Raw genomic sequence first — 19672 nt, forward strand, 5'->3', positions numbered from 1 at the left:
ATACATCATCCTTTCCTCTCCAGGCAAAAGTTAAGTGATTTGATAACCATCTTCCCACTAGATCTGGACAGGTGGACATGTTCCAGGTCCTCTTAGTGAAAGAATGTTATCTACTGTGGTGTCTCCCATAAGGTTCCACCACAAAACCGCGCCCGACTAAACCGCGTCGCTGACGTCATCAACAGGGCGACAACAGCGCAGAGACAGAAGCACGCTGTAAACCCTAAACCTAAAATTAACCCCTAAACCTAAACCTAACCCCCCTAAATCTAATCCTAAACCTAACCCTAAACCTAACCCTTAATCTAACCCTAACCCTAACCCTAAACCTAACCCTTAACCTAACCTTAAACCTAATCCTAACCCTTAACCTAACCCTAAACCTAACCCTAACTCTTAACCTAACCCTAAACCTAACCCTAAACCTTAACCTAACCCTAAACCTAACCCTAAAGCTAACCCTAAACCTAACCCTTACCTTAAGTTGAATCGGCTTGTTTTCAAAGCACTATTTAAAGCGCCCTTCTTTCTCCGTGCTGGCTGTTGTCGCCCTGTTGATGACGTCAGTGATGCGGTTTAATCGGGCGCGGTTTAGTCTAGCGCGGTTTTGACGGGTCACGCTCCCATAGCACCCATCTTAAGAAGAAGCCTCCCTCCAGAGATACAGATAGCCCTGAGTCTGACTCTGTTGGCATTTAGGAAAGCAGAAAGCTTTTCCTGGAGCACCGGGGAAAGAATATTAAGGGACCTGGTATAGGATGAATGCAATTGTATTGAGGTCTCAACCTTGTTTAACTTTTTAAAGGTCCTTTTAGTGCATTGTGTTTTTATTTTGTTTGCTGCCTGGTTTGGATGGGTCATTTTATGAGTTTCTTTAATAAATATACCATAAAGGGTTTTGTTCTGTTTTTGTTTAGAACTGTAGGTCTTAAACCACATTAAAACAACTACAAAGGATCTAACTTACATTTTAGGAGACAAAATATTAAAGAATGGAACATGACGTGGGGGGTAATGAAAAGCTGGATTGATGTTTTTTTAGAATTGATGTTAGAATTCTGAATTTCCTGCAACAGCTAGCAACTGAACTGGTGAATTTTTGAGCTTTATTCTGTGATGTTGGATGTAGGCAAAGATATTTTTTCAAATGTTAGAAGCTTCCACAAGGTGGTGCTCAAAACATAATTCTCGGAGAAATTATTATTTAATTTAGGTTCATGATTCTTTATTCAGTGAAAAATGAGAATACTAAAGATGTTACTTAAAAAAATCTAATCAGATTGAAGTCTTCCTTTATTATTTTTATTATTAGATTTTTATGTATTCTTTATTACTTTATGAGTTACACAAGGCAGTGAAACATACCTAATACTCCTTCCTTCTCCTATTTTCCCCACAACAACAATTTTGTGAGGTAGGTAGGGCTGACAGAGAGTGAATGGCCCGAAGTTACCCTGCTAGCTTTCATGCCAAAGATGGGACTACAACTCATAGTCTCCTATCTCATGAAAAGATTGTTGATTTTATATATTTGTCTAAATAGTAGAGTAAAGAGTCAATATGGATTAGGTGATGGACTAAAACTGGAGACCCATGTTCAAATCTACTGCTAGCCATGGAAATTGGATGATCTTATAGATTGTTCTGATAAAGATAAAATAAAGGCAGATTCCTAGGTAAGCCTCCATGAATTCCTGAAGAAACAGCTATAAATCAAATCAATAAATATCAAAGAGTACTAGTGATTATGATGTGATGTTATTGTATTTTGCAATAATAAAAAAAGAATTTGAATGTGAGGCAGGGGTGGGTTCCTGCCAGTTCTAACCTCTTCTATAGAACAGGTTCCACAAATCTACAGTGCGTTTAGAACCGGTTCCAGCTCCCTCCCCTCGCCCGTCCGCACACCATCAAGATTAAGAGCGAGAGAAGGAATTCTGGGAGTTGAAGTCCACAAGTCTTAAAGCGGTCAAGTTTGAACACTCCTGGTTTTTTTTTCTAAAGGGTTAGGGATGCAAGGGTCTTGTAATTTGACAGCTTTAAGACTTGCATGCTTCAAATGCCAGAGTTTCTGAGCCAACATTTTGGTTGCTAAGCAAGAGCGTTGTTAAGTGAGTTTTACCACATTTTACAAGTTGGCCACGTCCACCCAATCACATGGCTGGCAAGCCACTCCCACCCAGTCACATGGCCGGCAAGCCACTCCCACAAAGCATGCCACATCTACAGAAGAGGTTCTAAAAAAATTTGAAACCCACCACTGATGTGAGGGAACCAAATTGCTGGCCTTTAAATAAAGAAAAGGGTGCAGCAATTTTAAATTATTTCCACACTGAAAGTTGGTAGGATGTTAAGAACATCTGATTTGAAAAGTATCAACTTTAAAGGATGTTGGAGATCTTTTTGTCTTTCTGAAAGTTAAGAAAATGAGAATAATTTCAAAAGACACCGTTCTCCTGCCTAGAGAACTGATGATAGAGTTAACAAAGTGCTATCTATCCTCCATGATAGAAGATAAATGACTAAAAACCATATTCCAAATAATAGATGTTTTATAGATGTAAAGAATAGGTTGATATGGCTTAGGAGGTGATGAAAATATTAATAGGTACAAAACAAAATATGCTACTGCAACAGAGCTACAATCCCAGCCATTTCAGAATTGGTCATGCTGCTTCATTTCACAAGACCTTGAGTGAAACTTGGTTCATAAATCCACCTGGTCTTTCTGCCTGCAACAAGAGCTTCAAGTGTCTGCAAAATGATCATCTCAGCCGCTCTGTAACATTTCTGAAGTAGAAAGATCACAGGAGCTTTACTTATTGATTCTTTGGATAAACACCTGCAAGCCCAACAATATGGAAGGAGTGATGTCAAGCACTTTTATTGCTTGAAGTGGTTCTCTCAAGAGCTGTAGATCTCTTGAACGGATGTGACTGAGTTCTAGCACCAAAGATTATGTGATTATGATTTCATCTAGCCCACATAGGGCATATTAGAGGAAGATTCAGCCCATGGATTAAATCTTACAGTATTTTTCAGAGTATAAGATGCATCTTTTTCCCTCAAAAAACAGGGTGAAAATCTGGGTGCATCTTATACACTGAATACAGCATTTTTGACCTCCCAAAACCCCACACCTTTTGCAAAAATGGCCGTGCATAGCTTTTAGAAAACTTCCAGAGTGTCCTGAGGGCTGGGGAGGGCAAAATGAGTGAAAAATGGACCATATTTTGCTCGTTTCTGCCCCCCCCCAGCCCCCAGGAGCACTCTATAAGCTTTCTGAAGGCTATGCATGCCCTTTTTTTGATTAAAAAATGGGCCCGTTTTCATAAAAAATGGGCCATTTTTAGGAGGTCTGCAGAGTGCAAAAACTTTTTTTTAAATTTGACTCTTCAAAATCTTGGTGTTTCTTATACTCCGGTGCATCTTATACTCCAAAAAATACAGGTATATTCCACCCAATGTTCATGTTCTCTCATTCAGTTGCTCTCATTTTTGATCTGATTTATGACCAATGGTCTGACGAGCATCATCTTGATAGGACTGTCTATTAGTAACTGTATTATCTATCAAACAACAATGGAGATAGGAGGATCAGTAGCAAATTTAACAATAACAACTACCAATTAACCAATTTCAGGCAAAACAAAGTAATTTGTAGCAATTTTTCCAAAAGATGCTACTTTTTGAATTTTGGACTTTAATCGCCTACTAGGGGGCAGTATTCCATAAAGTTTGCAGAGCCAGACATAAAACACAATTTAATTTTAATCAAATAACTAGTTAAATGCAATTAATATGATTACTCCCCAGGATTGTCATTTAGGCAGGTCAAAGATTTATACTGAACTCATGCATAAGTAAATTCCACATAAGAATTTACAGGATTTCAGTTTCAAATTGATAGTTATACTATTTTAATGCAGGCTCAGTACAGTAGAATAGTGGATATATGTCCCAATCTTCTGAACCTACAAAATGTAAAATTTGAGCAGAGCATCAATAGTGTAGATTATCAGATGATAGATAATCCGAATTACCCTAAGAAGATCCAACAACCTAATATTTTAAGAGTAAAAAACATGTGATAGACAAAATTCATTTAATGTTATTTTGACATCTATCCTATTCCACATTTTTATTAATTAAAAATAGTTCAACAGCATCTCATCAGATCTAGCTCAGTAAATAAATATTTCCATGGAAACTAAGCACAGCATTAGTCAAACAAAGACAATAACACCATAGCAACTTGATTCAGAAGCCAAATCTGCAAAGATCTTTACAGTTTATTTTTGAAAGAGAAACACTATTTTTACAAAAAGAACATGTTACGTTAAACAAACTTTCCTTCATTACTCCAAACTGCTTATCACAAAATCCTTTTTACCCAGTATAAGAACTTTAAATTGATTTAAATGTTTTTATTGTGATCAGATAATAGGTTCATGTGTCTCACTCAAAGGGGGAAAAACACTTCTGCACAATTTGTGGGAAATTTATCCAGATTTGGGAACCACTGACTTTCTGCTACACTTTTAAATATGAAAACTAAATATTGCAGGCAGAGAATCCAAAATGGCAGCTAAGAATGAGTTACTGTTGCCAAGATCTTACTTCTGTTAGTCTAGATTAACTCAAGTTAAAACCTGATTTCCCAATCGTCGAAAAAGCTTACCACTTTGTCACTGGAATACCCCATTAATGTATTATTTTCCCTTTCTCATGCTCCTCAAAAGAATTACTCATATATCACCTGTTTTTCATCTTTTGTGTTGAGTCATCTTTACATCTGTTGTATAAATTGTGAAATTTCTCAAAATTGTTTTTCAAAGTAATTTTAATAAGTAAACTATTTTACTTTTTTTTTACTGCTACTTTTCTTGTGGTTCCTTGTTCCTCTATCTAAATAATACCAATAGTACTTACACATATACCGCTTTACAGTGCTTTAAAGTCCTCTCTAAGTGGTTTATAGAGTCAGCACATTGCCCCCAACAATCTGGGTCCTCATTTTACCGACCTCGGAAAGATGGAAGGCAGAGTCAACCTTGAGCCTGGTGAGATTTGAATTGCCAAATTGCAGTCAACCGGCAATCAGCAGAAGTAGCCTGCAGTACTGCACTCTAACCACTGCACCACCATGGCTCAATAAGTATTATTTAGATCATAAAGCTTATTTCCGAATGTTTAACTGTATGCTTCTGGCTATTCAAGTATTATTTCTTTATTCTAGATCACTCATTCATGCTAAACTTTGACTAAAAAGGCAATAAAGGATGAATTGGTAGAATTTATTCTAGTGATTAGAAAATAGCTTCTTGTCATTTCCCTCTTCCTGGTAAATGCTTACCATCATCTTACCCTAGGTTCAATACAAGTATAGCTACTGTAATAGAGAGCCAATTTGGTCTAGTGGTTAAGGCACCAAGTTAGAAAACGGGAGACCATGAATTCATGATCTGCCTTAGCCATGAAAGCCAGTTGGGTGATTTTTGGGCCAGTCACTCTCTCAGCTCAATTCACTTTACAGGGTTGCTGTTGCAGGAAAAATAGGAGGAGGAAGGGGTGTTGGATATGTTTGCAGCTTTGAATTATTTGTAACAACAATGCAATCAAAATATAAATGAATGCATAAATAATTAAATGAATAAACAAATAAGATGGAAGTACTGTGGATAGCGAGTGCAAGTACATGTATGCATGTGTATGTGCTTACATGCAAACACACACACAGAGATAGAGATAGAGATAGAGATAGATAGATAGATAGATAGATAGATAGATAGATAGATAGATAGATAGATAGATATAGATAGACGGATGGAGAGAGAGAGAGCTTTGCTGCCTCATTGTGGCAAGGGAGTGTTCCTGAGAAAGATGACTGAAGACTGAAAATGTATTAGCAGGGTCACCATGGTATAAAGGTCATTCCAGCTCTCCAGCTAAAACCAGAAGGGCAGGAAAATGCTAGAGGTGGAAGCTCATGTTAGTGACGATTATTTTAATTGTCGTTTTAATGAGGCAGCAAAGCTGTATGTGTGTGTGTGTTTGTGTGCGTGTGTGTGTGTGTGTGTGTGTGTGAATTTTGTTAGATGCCAACTTGGTCTTGAAGAATGGAGAACCACTCAATTGATCTGGGCCACCACTGACAAATACAGAAAATGAGGAATATTAATATCTTCCCTTGTTAGTAATTTATCGATGGAATGTTTCTATTTGAGAGACCTCACTTACAGATTCATCTGTCTTTAGCCATTTATATAAATAACTTCTACTTCAAATACAAACGTTAAAACACATGCCCCAAATTGCTGTGTAAGAGATAACATTGCTTAAATCCAGAAATTATGTGTAAAAATGTTGTTAACTATTTGTCACTCTATGCAGAAAGCAATCATGTGTTTTATTTCAGCTATATTTGAGAATATGGTAGGTTTCCACAGTTATGAGCTGATGATAATTAAAACTGTCTTGACCAATAATAATTGTAAAACTAGTAACTTAAAGTAAAACAAAACTGCTAGGCTGCTAGGTACCATAAATTACCCTGTAGGAAGATTCCTTAAAGACACAGGGTGAGTGGAAGGACTTCTCAGTAGCAGACATTTCTCCTTAGCCCAAAGCAATACACTGCCTTGCAGGAAAGATGCTTGAAGTTTTTTGTTTTTTTTAAAGAATACTTAATGGATTGTTTAAACAATTCTTTCCACTGTTTATAAGTCATTTTGAAATAATAAATTATTCTGAAAACTGGGATATAAATAATTGCATTAAAATAGTAACATATCCTTGATTTATTAACACATGCAATGTGTTATATCCATACAGAAAAATGTAACCCTTAGAGCAATGTTGGTGAATCTTTTCAGCACCCAGTACCAAAATGAGAGCGCGCACACATGGGGGAGCACCAGAAACTGGAAGAGCAGCTCCCTGGTGCGCATGCACGGGAACACCAGAAACTGGAAGAGCAGTTCCCCGGTTCTTCTGGTTTTTGGCATGCATATGCAAGCAAGGCCAAACTGGCCAGCATGCATGCATGTACTTGAAACCGGAAAAGCAACAGGTGACAGCTAGCGTGCCCGGAGAGATGGCTCTGTGTGCCACTTCTGGCATGTGTACCATAGGTTCACCGTCACGGCCTTAGAGGCTCCTTCATACATTTTATGGCAATACAGAATATTTCCCAGCTATATCTAAAACTGCTTCAGCAATGTCAAAAATTCTCTTTTGCATTTCTGTGGAATGCATTTCTGTGGAAAGAGGTTTAATTTCAACCAAACTTTCTACAAATTCCAATAAAATCTAATTATGTGGTGGAATTTAAAAGAAATTTGAGAGTAGCAAAAAGAAATGAGGAACAGTTAATAGTAAATTATAGAGATGACTGAAGAAAGAACAAAGAATATATGGAAAGACAAGCACAAATAAAGCAAAATAGCAAAAGAGACAGAAGTATATAATTCACATTCCATTCAAAACAATCACACATAAGCATAGACTATTTGGGTTGCAACAAAAGTTAACAGATACTATTTATTTACAATTCATTGTAAAGTGAACAAAATTAACAGATTTGACTCAGATTGCTTTTACTGGTGTCCTCATTTAGTAACCACAATTGGGAGAGGCAACTCAGTTGTTAAATGAAGGGGTCGTAAAGTAAAACTGTGACTGCACTTATGATCTTACTTGAGACCTGTGAAGATTGTAAATGTGAGAATTGGTCTTCGGTGGCAAAGTTACTTTTAGTGGCTGTTTGAGGTAATAGAACACAACAGAAAACAGAACAGAACAACTTTGGAGGTCTTCTAGTCCAACCCTCTGCTTAAGTAGGAAACCCTATACCATTTCAGACAAATGGTTGTCCAATCTCTTTTTTAAAACCTCCAGTGTTGGAGCACCTACAACTTCTGGAGGCAAGTTATTGCACTGATTAATTGTTCTAACTGTCAGGAAATTTCTCCTTCGGTCTAGGTTGGTTCTCTGCATTATTAGTTTCCATCCATTGCTTCTTGTCCTGCCTTCAGTGCTTTGGAGAATAACCCCCTTAGATATTAGAATACTACTATCAGGTCATCCATAGTCCTTCTTTTCATTAAACTAGACCTGCCCAATACCGGCAACTGGTCTTCATATATTTTGGCCTCTAATCTCCTAATCAACTTTGTTACAAGTCACTAAAAGGGCTACCTAGTTATCAAACTGATATCCATTCAAAATCAAGATGATTTTCACTACAGACATTGTTCAAATTGCAATATGTTCCTAAATATTTATTTTTTAAGCCGTTCCAATGAAGCCACGTCTTCAAAACGAGATTGCAATAATGACATCTGAAATCTGACCTTCCTTCATTACAGTCAAGTTCAACTGATTCCACTATCAAAAATAAAGGCATTATAAGGTAATTGCTGGGTAGAATGACGCAAAAAGTTTCCACGACAACAAGAACTGGAGTGTCTGCCTTTTACTTCCTCATCTGTTTGCTCTCAGACCAGGAGCCTGACAGTGCAGTCACTACATCCTGTTTCTCTTAAAAGATACAGAAATATAGAGGCTGCAACGTTTAACCCTTAACTAACCTTTGCATAGTTTCGAAAGCATCCTTCATACCAATATTTTGATTTTTATATTTCATTAACATGACTATTAAAAATTCACACATGCATATATTTCAAGAAGTGTATTCATACCCATCTAAACACGTATTTGGAAAAATGTATCCCAATGCAGAGTATACGAAAAAGAAATAATGTGTTTGTTTTTCTCTCAAAATTACTACGAATCAATAACATTGTTGTAATATTACAATATCACAACCTGTTTTATAGGGGGGGAAATAATGTATAAATTAGTGACTTTAAAAACAGTGGCTGATGGTTTAAAGCATTAACATGAAGCCAGGAATGATAAAGTACTATGAGTCCTTTAGCTAAAAATAACTGAGGTTCCCCAATCTCAAATTCTCCAATTGAGAAAGGTACCAGAGTAGACTTGAAAGAACATTTATGTCAGCCTTTACTCAGGGCGCGCAACTTGGGAGTCCTCCTGGACCCACAACTGACCTTAGAACATCACCTGTCGGCTGTGACCAGGGGGGCATTTGCCCAGGTTCGCCTGGTGCACCAGTTGCGCCCCTACCTGAACCGGGAGGCACTCGCAACAGTCACTCATGCCCTCGTGACCTCAAGACTGGACTACTGCAATGCGCTCTACATGGGGCAGCCTTTGAAGAGTATTCGGAGACTACAACTCGTCCAGAATGCAGCCACGCGAGCGATTGTGGGTACACCTCGGTATACCCACGTTACACCTATCCTCCGCGAGCTGCACTGGTTACCGATCGGTCTCCGGATACGCTTCAAAGTGCTAGTCGTAACTTATAAAGCCCTTCATGGTATTGGACCTGGGTACTTGAGAGACCGCCTTCTGCCAATTACCTCCCACAGACCCGTTAGATCGCACAGGGTCGGCCTCCTCCGGGTTCCATCTACCAGCCAATGCCATCTGGCTACTACCCGGGGGAGGGCCTTCTCTGTTGCAGCTCCGGCCCTCTGGAATGAACTCCCCGCGGAGATTCGGACCCTCACCCCTCTCCAGGCCTTCCGGAAAGCTGTCAAAACCTGGCTGTGCCGGCAGGCCTGGGGTTGATGAGTTCCCCTCCCCTCTCGACTTGTATGGCTGTATGACTCTTGTGTATTTTAATTATATGTATTGTGTTTGTATCCCCTTTCCCCTTTTGAGTTGTTCGCCGCCCTGAGTCCCTCCCGGAGAAGGGCGGCATACAAATAAATTAAATCTGAAATCTGAAAGTTACATCCAAAGTTTCACAGATACCTATTTAGCAGCTCCAATATCTTCCCTAATATCAGTAAAAAATTAGTATAAAACTTTACGTTTTACAGTATTTCAGTTGAATTTATTGAGCCAAGTAGAAGCTTAGAAAGAGAAAATGTAACTCTATTAGATCCCAGAGCTAAAACCCTAAGAGGTCAAACCACACCATACTCTATCCTATCTTCTGAAAGTCTTTATCAACAGTAGCAGATTCTCTGAAATACAGTACCCATGGTTTGCAGGGTTTCCCCCCCTACTTTTAGAAAACCTACAGCATTACATTTAATAGCTCACACAGGCAACCCATGATCCAAAATCTTTTTCTGAGTTCAATTACTGCACTTTTCACTGCCAGCCATTAGCATCCATCAATGTGTATTCCAGCAATTAATAGATACACAGAAAAAAACATCTTTAATAAGGATCACTGGGAAAGGAGGAATACCTGTATTTAACTTTGTCCTGCTCCTCTAGTGATACCCTTCAAAATAGTATAAACACCAGTTAGTTGCAAAAGGGTCAATCTGTTCTTCAAAACAAAAAGCTCTTTTCTTGCCAATTATATTACAAATCACTCAAAGGTCATCTCTCTCTAAAAATATAAAAAGGGAAATAGAGGATTGGAGCCATGCAGTTTAAAAACTTTTAACAACTATTCTACTGTCTTAGCTCATATGCTATATCTTTCAAATAACCATAGCAATTAGTTGCATTAAAAATGTTTCAGTTCCTAAGGAATGCATAATTATTGTTGTTGTTTTTTGTTTAGTATCCAGATAGTCATTTTGGGAAGGGTTTTATTTTGTTTTGTAAAAAATATTTTTTTAAAATTAAGAACTACTTTAGGAAAGTCAATTTGGTGAAAGACTTTAAGGCACTATGCTAAAAACCAGGAGCTTGAGAGTTCTAGTCCTACCTTAAGATACACAATCAGCTGAGTGACATTGGACCAGTCACACACTCTCTCAGACTTAGGAAATAGACAATGGCAAACCACTTTGGAAAAAAAATGTCAAGAAAATTGCAGGGACAAACAATTTTATGGTAGCTACCTTCTAAAAAAATATTTTTTTTTTAAATTTGTGCCATGCCTTTATTATTTTTACAAATAACTTAAGGCCACAAACATATCCAACACATCTTCCTCCTTCTATTTTGCCCACAGCAACAATCTGTGAGGTGGTTTGGGCTGACAGAGTGACTGGCCCAAAGTCATCCAGCTGGCTTTCATGACTAAAGCAGAACTAGGAGTTCCACCTTGCCCTCATATATCCTTCCCCCCAAGTCTCTCCAATCCCTCTATATCTTTTCCCAGGCCAAGGCTTCCATTTGCCCCACCCACTTACCTCAAATCTACACTCACATTCATGCCAGATCCTTACTGTAGCCCAACAGGCCTTCCTCAGATTGCACCTGCCTTAGGCACTTGATAGAAGGAAAATCAGACCATTACATATTTAACTCACCCTATGACCCCTTCCCCACTGCTTCTTGATAAAGGAACCAGATGTAATCAGCTCAAAAGTCAGGGAAATTGAGCCTGAGTCCAAGGGAGAGAGCCGGTGGGGTGGTACTCATCTTCAGTTTGGAACATGGTCCCACATGGGACACCAGCAATCTCCTCATGGTAATCATGCTATCCAATCCAAAACTGTCAGCCCCAACTCATGTCCTTTTAGGTCTTCTTCAGGGCACCTTCCAAAGTATCTCAATCCTAGATAAAAGCACTCCAGGGAACCAAAGCATGGGTCTAAATTACTTGACATGCCAATTACTTAGCTAGCATCCATTTATTATCTTTGTAAGAGCTAAAATATGATAAGGGCAAGACCACATAATTTTCCCTTTCAGTAAAAATCCTGCAGGCTCCATAGCTATAAAGCCCTTTGGATATTATATTCTAAAGTGCACGTTCAAACAAACACAGAAGCTTCCTCATAACTGAGCATTGTAGTGAATGAGAAGCATGTGCTCCCACTTATGGAAAGGCTTCTATGCATGCTTATTGAATATGCTTGCCACTTTCTTGCAAACCTTTGATTCTATGTGCAAAAACCTGAATAAGCAGCAGCTGGCCAGAAATGTCCAATTTCCCCCTCCAAATAAGGATAGAAGCCTCTTCCTTATTTATTTAAATTATTGGCTTAAATGGGAAAAAAACCAGCAGATGAAACTTATGAGGGGAAGGTATGTTGCAAAGGAGGCTAAAAACAACTACAGGTAACATGGCAGTATAGAATAACTATAATCACTGAATATATTAATGCAGTATATTTTGTTGACAGAATTTCTTTTGGACTGTTGAAGCTATTAAGCCAGTGCTGTTTAAAACTACTTGTGCATTCGTGTCTATAGAGATTCTAAGGCATTCAGGTCATGGTTGTCCCAAAGATGCTTTTTTTCCCCAAGAGGCAATTGGGTTTTCTTGTTTTTCTCTTCTTCAAATTATTTGGAGTCATTTGCACTACTCAGGTGACCCTGAGATAAACCTCTAAATGACCTCAATGATTCCCTAAAAGAATGCAAATTACCCACTGTCTGTAAGGAATATAAAATCTTCCATTTCCCCATCATCCGGTCAGAGCTGAAGAAGCTTCTTGGATGAGAAGCAAAATATCTTTAAAATGAAAAAAGAAAAGGAAATTCCAATTGCCTCTTGGAAAAAAAAAACCCTTTGGGACTATCTGTGCATTCCTTGCTGACTGGATGAAACAATTGTTATAATGATATATCATAATGACATTGTGTTGTCATTTTGCTGTCTACAGAAGACAAATAACTTGGTGCAAACTTTGCTACAATCCATTTTATTTTGACAAATTAATTTGTTGTAACATAGGGAGAAAGAGCAAATAAATCACAGTTCAAAGTTCATGGAATCAGGCTTAACATACTTGCTTCCTGAAATAATGCGGAATAAAATATGAAATTTCATTTTTTCATTTCATTTCATTTCATTTATTAAAATTTATAGGCCGCCCTTTTCCCTGAGGGGACTCAGGGCAGCTTACAATCACAAGGGAGGGGGGTGCAGTATCAAAAAACAAAACAAAATGTGAACAAAGAAAAGTAATAAAACACAACTTTCGTTCAGCAATCAAACACTCGGGCGGGTGAATTGGGAACCTATCCCCAGGCCTGCTGGGAGAGCCAGATCTTGAGGGCTGCGCGGAAGGTCTGGATGGTGGTGAGGGTACGGATCTCAACGGGGAGATCGTTCCACAGGGTCGGAGCTGCAACAGAAAAGGCTCTCCTCCGTGTGGTCGCCAGTCGGCATTGACTGGCAGATGGGATTCGGAGGAGGCCCAGTCTGTGCGATCTAATTGGTCGAAGGGAGGTAATCGGCAGAAGGCGGTCTCTCAAGTACCCAGATCCACTACCATGGAGTGCTTTAAAGGTGGTCATCAGTACCCTGAAGCGCACCCGGAGACCGACAGGTAGCCAGTGCAGCTCGCGGAGGACGGGTGTAACGTGGGCGAACCACGGTGCGCCCACTATCACTCGCGCGGCTGCATTCTGGACTAACTGTAGTCGCCGGATGCACTTCAAGGGCAACCCCATGTAGAGCCCATTGCAGTATTCCAGCCTAGAGATCACAAGGGCTCGAGTGACTGTTGTGAGAGCCTCCCGGTCTAGGTAGGGCCGCAACTGGCGGACCAGGCGAACCTGGGCAAATGCCCCCCTGGTCACAGCTGACAGCTGGTGGTCAAAAGTCAGCTGTGGGTCCAGGAGGACTCCTAAGTTGCGGACCCTATCTGAGGGGTATAAAATTTGACCCCCCAGCCTAAGTGTTGGTACATTAGCCAAATTATTGGGAGGGAAATAACTATTGTAATACAACAGCACATATGAAGTTACACAAAGTACTGTATTTTTTGGACTATAAGATGCACTGGACTATAAGACCTAAATTTACAGGAGGAAAACAAGAAAAAACATTTTGGGCCTCTGCGGATCATGTTTTCGCCCTCCCTGGTCCCCAGAAGCAATCTGCAGCGTTCCACACAGCCCGTTTTCACCAAAAACAAGCTCGTTTTTGGGTTCCCAAGCGCTCAGTGCGTTGCATTCCCCCAGGCCCCCAGAAGCACTCTGCAGTTTTTCGGCTCCAAAGCCCTCCATGCATCACTGTTTTGATATCCCAAGCCCACAGAAGCACTCTGCAGTGCTCTGCACAGCCTGTGTTTGCCAAAATCATGCCTATTTTTGGCCTGCAGAGGGCTTCTGGGGGCCTGGGAGGGCAAAAATGTGACACATGGAAGGCTTGGGAGCCCAAAAACGGGACATGCAGAGCACTGCAGTGTACTTCTGGGGGCCAGGGAGGGTGAAAACATGACGGGCTGAGGGTTCAGAAGGCCAAAAATGCCTGTATTCAGTCTATAAGACACACCTACATTTTCACCCACTTTTTGGGGGGTAGGGGGGAAAGTTGGGTCTTATACTCCCAAAAGTTCAGTATGCAACATAATAGCCATTTTTAAAAAGTAATGTAACATATTAAATTATTTATCAAGTCTGTAATTTCTCCCCCCTTCCTGCCCCAGAAGGCTTCAACTGATTAAATCAATGCTTCCCAAACATTTTCCTTCAATACCTAAAACTGCTTATCATAAAGTAGGTAAAACACAGGTCAAATACTTTTAAGCCACTTTAAATGTCCTTATAACAATTGAGTAATGGACATGGTATCATTACTAAAAGAAAAAATACCTTTACCCAATTTTGAGTAATTTAGCCAAGTTTGGGAAGCACTGATTTAAATGATATGCCAATTCATTTCTACAGTGTTACAATGTATTTTCTTTCTTCGGTAAAGAATACCGTACTATTGTATAAAATAGGATTATTTACACAAAACATTTGCGTAAATATGCGAGCTTTAAAAATTGATATTGTTAACCACACAAATATCAATTTTTACAGCTCGCACATTTACACAAACATTTTTCCCTAAGTTGTAAAACAAATAATGCAACCACACTGTCCAAAAACTCAAACTTTGGAATGAAGTACGTCATGATGGTTTCTACTTTTTAAAATGCCCATGCCCTGTAAAACAGAACAAGCTAACCTACATGCCTATATTCCTTACTTTCTGGATAATTAGTTAAAGAACGAAACTGATCCTACGACTTGTGTTTTTGTGGTGGAATCTGGCACTGAGTTGCACGTGGAAGGTGGTCTTTCCCAAAGAGCTAAAAGGCAAACCAGCTTTGAGTCTTTGTACAGAAAAAGGTCTAGGAGGGATCTTCCCTAAACCTTCACAGAATAAATCTGATAGTTATGCAGATGTGCTTTAATCTGGCAAGATTCCTGTCTATGGGCAAAGAGCAACAAGAAAACTACTGTAAGCAATTCATTGTGTCTTAGCTCCTTATTCCTGACAGTTTTGTAGCAATTAACTTCCTGGAATGTTTATATGGAATGCTAGTCTGCTCCAAAGAAGAAGTTACCAAATTCAGATAAATGAATCAGGTGTTTAATAAAATCTCATTTGTGTAATTCTTACTTGAACAATATTTTTAAATTTATGCCTTGGAAGATGTCTACCTTGAAATTTCAATTTAAAAGAAATTTGAATTACAGAATAACCAATAGTTTCTCAATAGTAATCAATAGTTTCTCATGGTTTGAACCTAAATTTCACTACCATATTTTGTTGAATCATTTGAAATGATATATGCTACCCATAATAAGATTATTATAAGATTCTTGGCTTTTTAAGACTGTAATATGGTTAGAAAAGCTATAATGCAGATTATTGGAATTGATAATTATTTTAACATTAGTTAATGAAATATTAATAAACAAAATTCTTGTTTCTACAGCTCATTCCTATTATTATTATATAAAGCCTAAAAAGGAATGTTCAATCACAGTTCAAGCTTCATATACTGGTACTATATGTTTGCAATAAAACAGTAGAAGTATAATTCACAAATAAAATGCACTTCCTGTTTTGCTGTGGCAGGTGTGACATTAGAAAATGAACTGTACTGGAGAAATGCAAACAGATTTTGTTTAAAATATGCATATACTTCCCATTCGGGTTTTTTTCTCCAAAGCTTCCACCAGTTCCAAAAAATAAGAAGTGAACTATTTCATTTCTTCAGGCATCATGAGTTTACCCCAAACTATTCTTAATATGCTGCCTCATATATGTAATCTCATGCAAATGACAAATAATGTCACTGAGAACAGTGCCTATTAGAGCACTCAAAATGTCCTATTTGTTTCACTCATGGTTGTGTATAGCACAACTTTTTCCAGCTTGGATTATTTGATCTGTGTTTTAATGATGTTTCATTGTCAAATTTTCAAAAAATAAAATCTCAAGTTACAAAGATGTGCTAAATAATGAACTAATCTACTTTTCTTTAATTTCCTCAGAACTTTCCTGAATTAAAGGTTATCTATTGTTTTATATTTTTCTAAAATATAACTTAAATGTTTTCATATAAAATCGAAATTGTTTTAAGAATATACATTTCTTACTCTATATTAATCAAAACCCAATATTTTAAAAAACAAAATGTTTGGAAATGTTAGTGCCACATTAAATATTAACCTTAGTATTTATAACTAAATAGTAAATTAATCTTAATTTAAATAGTAAATTAATCTAAATTAATACCGTACTAATCTGTAATGGCGGCTTCTACAGTATAAGGAAAGGATAACTTTTTTTAAAAAAGTTGACAATTGATACATTACCAGTCATGGATTTATTTGCCAATATTCATGTTAATATTTTAAAACAAAATAATAAAAAGTTAATATTAATTAAAGTTCACTGAGGGCAATGATCTAATCTTAAGTGATTATGCTCAAGGCTATCTATTGTTTGCAGTCATTGCATATTTATAAGCTTATGTATTTAAGAAACTTAGTAGTAAACTACTTTATAAATGGCTACTAGAAAACATATTGTTCCTTAGAAGGAATAGTTGCAACAGTAGTTTGTACCTCGTAACTATTTTCCTTCCATCTTATATAAATACAAAACAAATTCTTTCAACTGTAATACATGTAACAAAGAATTTACTATGTAATACACAACTTTATATTTAAAAGTTCAGGAAAGAAGATACTTGAGAATGGTCAAATCATGTGTATAGAATAAACTCAATTTTCCTAAGTACTTACACATATGTAGAGATGCACATAAGTGCAATCTTATTGTACAAATTAATTTTAAAAAAGATGATGGTACATGATAAACCCAAATCATCCAAAACTGCAAAGAAGCTTCCTTTATTTGCTAATAGTTTTTATATCGTAAGTTTTTCAAATTATGGAATCTTTCATAATGAAGTCAATTAGTTATGAGGCTTTTCTAGCAACTGATAACGCTCACTTCATATGGTTGTAATGTAATATTATAATTTTAATCTTTTCAGTTTAAGAAAAGAGACATTTTTGCTCACTTATAATCTCTTCTAAATACAATTACTGCTAACAAAATAGGCTGAGTACAATTTGAAAGCAATACTATTTATGAGATTTTTTTTTAGAAATGTTTTCTAGTTTTTCCACAGTCCGTACACCTTTCTCACTGTTTTGTCTCTAGGCTTTTATCTTTCTTCCCATTTCCAATAATATGAAACCTTTATCTGTCTGTTTGTCAAAACAAAATTGATGCTGTTTGTCACACTGCTGAGGACTTGTAAATAGTTCCAAGAACATATCAGAGAACAAACTTTATGTGACTGTTCCTCCTCCTTTTCTCAGCCTATTTTGGAATGATAAAAGTAACGATGAATTAGTTTCAAAGCATTCAACAACTCAGTGTTAACCTAGTTTGTATTCTTGTTGAGAATCCACAGCCCGCATTTTGAAAATTTATACTAAGTTGGCCCTGAGCAATAAAAGCTATCAGATGGGGCATAGTTACAAAGTCCTTTAAAAGTTTAGTTTGGCTTAGAGAGTGCAGTTGTTTTGCAAATTATCAACTAAAGTAACGCAACATGAAGTAATTCTCTATGCAGCCTCCCAATATCAGTGTACAGGACCCAGATTCTATTTTTGCCACAGGCTATTCCTGGAGGATATAGGTTTTGAGTCAAGTGAGTTACATTCCGTTTTGGAGACTGCAGTCTTAATCAAATTATACAGGTACAATTTCCATAAGCACTGGCTGGAAAAGGAACACCACACCGCCTAACAGGAAAAGAGAGTTCTGCATTAGAGTTGCAGGATGGTCGTGCAGAAAGCATCCCCCACGCTGTAGTTGTGCCTAAGGTCTTTTCTTGGCAGAGTCAGGCTTACCTGTTCTTTGGAAATGCAAGGCAACGAAGGTCTCCTGGACGTTTTCCAGCCGCCACAGTAAGCGGCAGAAGTCTCTCCCAAGGACACGCAACTGGATCTCCTCTTGGGTCGGGTGACAGGAACTTTGTGCTCGGCAATGCCGGGCAACTTTGGATGCGATCCCTGCAGGTGCTGCTGTAAATCCCGACCCAAAGGGGAGCGAGAAGAGAAAACGCAGTGCTCTCCTCTCAACAGCGCCCACAAGCATCCCGCCGTCCCGGCGAAGCAGGACAGCAGCGGTCTAAGGGGAGGAGGCAGGGACCCTAGGCTGGTGAGAGAGACCAGCCACACGAGGCTGGAGAAAAGCAAAACCAGGAGGCTGCTGCGGAGTTTGAGGCCGCGCTGCCAAAGGGTCAGTCCGGCCACAGCGCCAAGCGCCGCCAACCACCGCCCCGCCAGCATTTGCAATTCGGCTGAAGGAAGGTGAGGGGCGCCTTCCTGGGCTTCGGCCTGGCGGGACAACAGGAGCCACTGCAGCGTCACCAAATCCCCCGCGTAGCAACAAACCGGCAGCACCAGGAGCCACCGGGAGCCGCCGGGCTCCTCCCGGGCCAGGTAGCAGGTGAAGAAGAAGAAGGCACAGGCGAGGCTGAAGAGCGGGCTCAGGCACCGGCAAAGTCCCAGCGGCGCCCACAGCCCGGTTGCTTCAGGGCTGCTGGCAGCTGCGCCCGCTTTCCTTTGGCGGTCTTCCCAGAGCAAAGCGCACGGCAGGAGCGCCAAGGTAGCCGCCGCACCACCGAGACCCCAAACCAGAGTCCGGCGAGGGGCGGCTGGGAGGAGCGCCCGAAGGTCTAGCAAGAGGCTGCTCCGGGCCAGAGGAGCCGCCGCGCATCCCTTCGCGTAGTAGCCGTTCCGCAGATGGGGCTCTGCAGAGCCGCGAGCCAGAGGCTGCTGGCTTGGAAGTTTGTTGAGCCCGCGGTGCAAAGAAGCGGAGGCGGCGGCTTCTTTCTCGTCCCTCATGCTGGTCGAGCGGGAAAAGCTGTAAAGGAGGAGAAGGGGGGGAGGAGGAGGAGAAGAAGCAGCAGCCGGGCTCAGTCAGTTTCTCCTACCTCCTCGACCCTGCCTTCTTCATCTTTGCCCAAGAGAAGGGAAAGCCGGGGAAAGCCAGCAATAAGGATAAGCTTCGCTTCTGAAGCGCAAACGGCGGTGGGAGCGCAGAGTCCAGACTCGGAGCATGGTGGGAAGGAAAAAGAAGGTAGAAAGAGGTAAAAAATATCCTTTTCCCCCTCTCGCCTCGCTCTCGGAGAGAACGCACTGCCGCCTCCCAGAGTTCCAGGGCAGCAAGGTCTGCACGCGCTCTTTCAAGGCACGCCCTCCTGTGACGGCACACATGCAGAAGCTGGCTTCTGCTCTCTCTCCCTCTTTCTGCCCGCCGACCGCCCAGCAGGCCGCACGTCATAAAGTACGGAGGAGGAGGAGAAAGTCTGTTTGTGTGTCTTTGTGTGTGTGTGTTTGTGTGTCTCCCCCCCCCCCCATTAAAAGGGGAGGAGCGGCTCCGTAGGGCTGATGAGAAATACAGAAC

General features: G+C 39.7%; 1 protein-coding gene across 1 annotated transcript in view; it reads right to left on the bottom strand.

Moving 5' to 3' along the window:
* The window catches only part of PDE3B (phosphodiesterase 3B), a 50910-nt gene extending 31448 nt beyond the window's left edge, over positions 1-19462 (bottom strand). The window contains exon 1 of the mRNA XM_087717498.1: positions 18112-19462. Coding sequence (XP_087573624.1) covers positions 18112-19110 — 999 coding nt within the window. The 5' untranslated portion in view covers positions 19111-19462. The remainder of the gene's footprint in view (positions 1-18111) is intronic.
* Between the last annotated feature and the right edge of the window lie 210 nt (positions 19463-19672).

The sequence above is a fragment of the Thamnophis sirtalis genome, unplaced genomic scaffold (assembly GCF_051295495.1).
Source record: "Thamnophis sirtalis isolate CommonGarterSnake01/CBP01778 unplaced genomic scaffold, rThaSir2_p1.2 scaffold_1, whole genome shotgun sequence".
Lineage (NCBI taxonomy): Eukaryota > Metazoa > Chordata > Lepidosauria > Squamata > Natricidae > Thamnophis > Thamnophis sirtalis.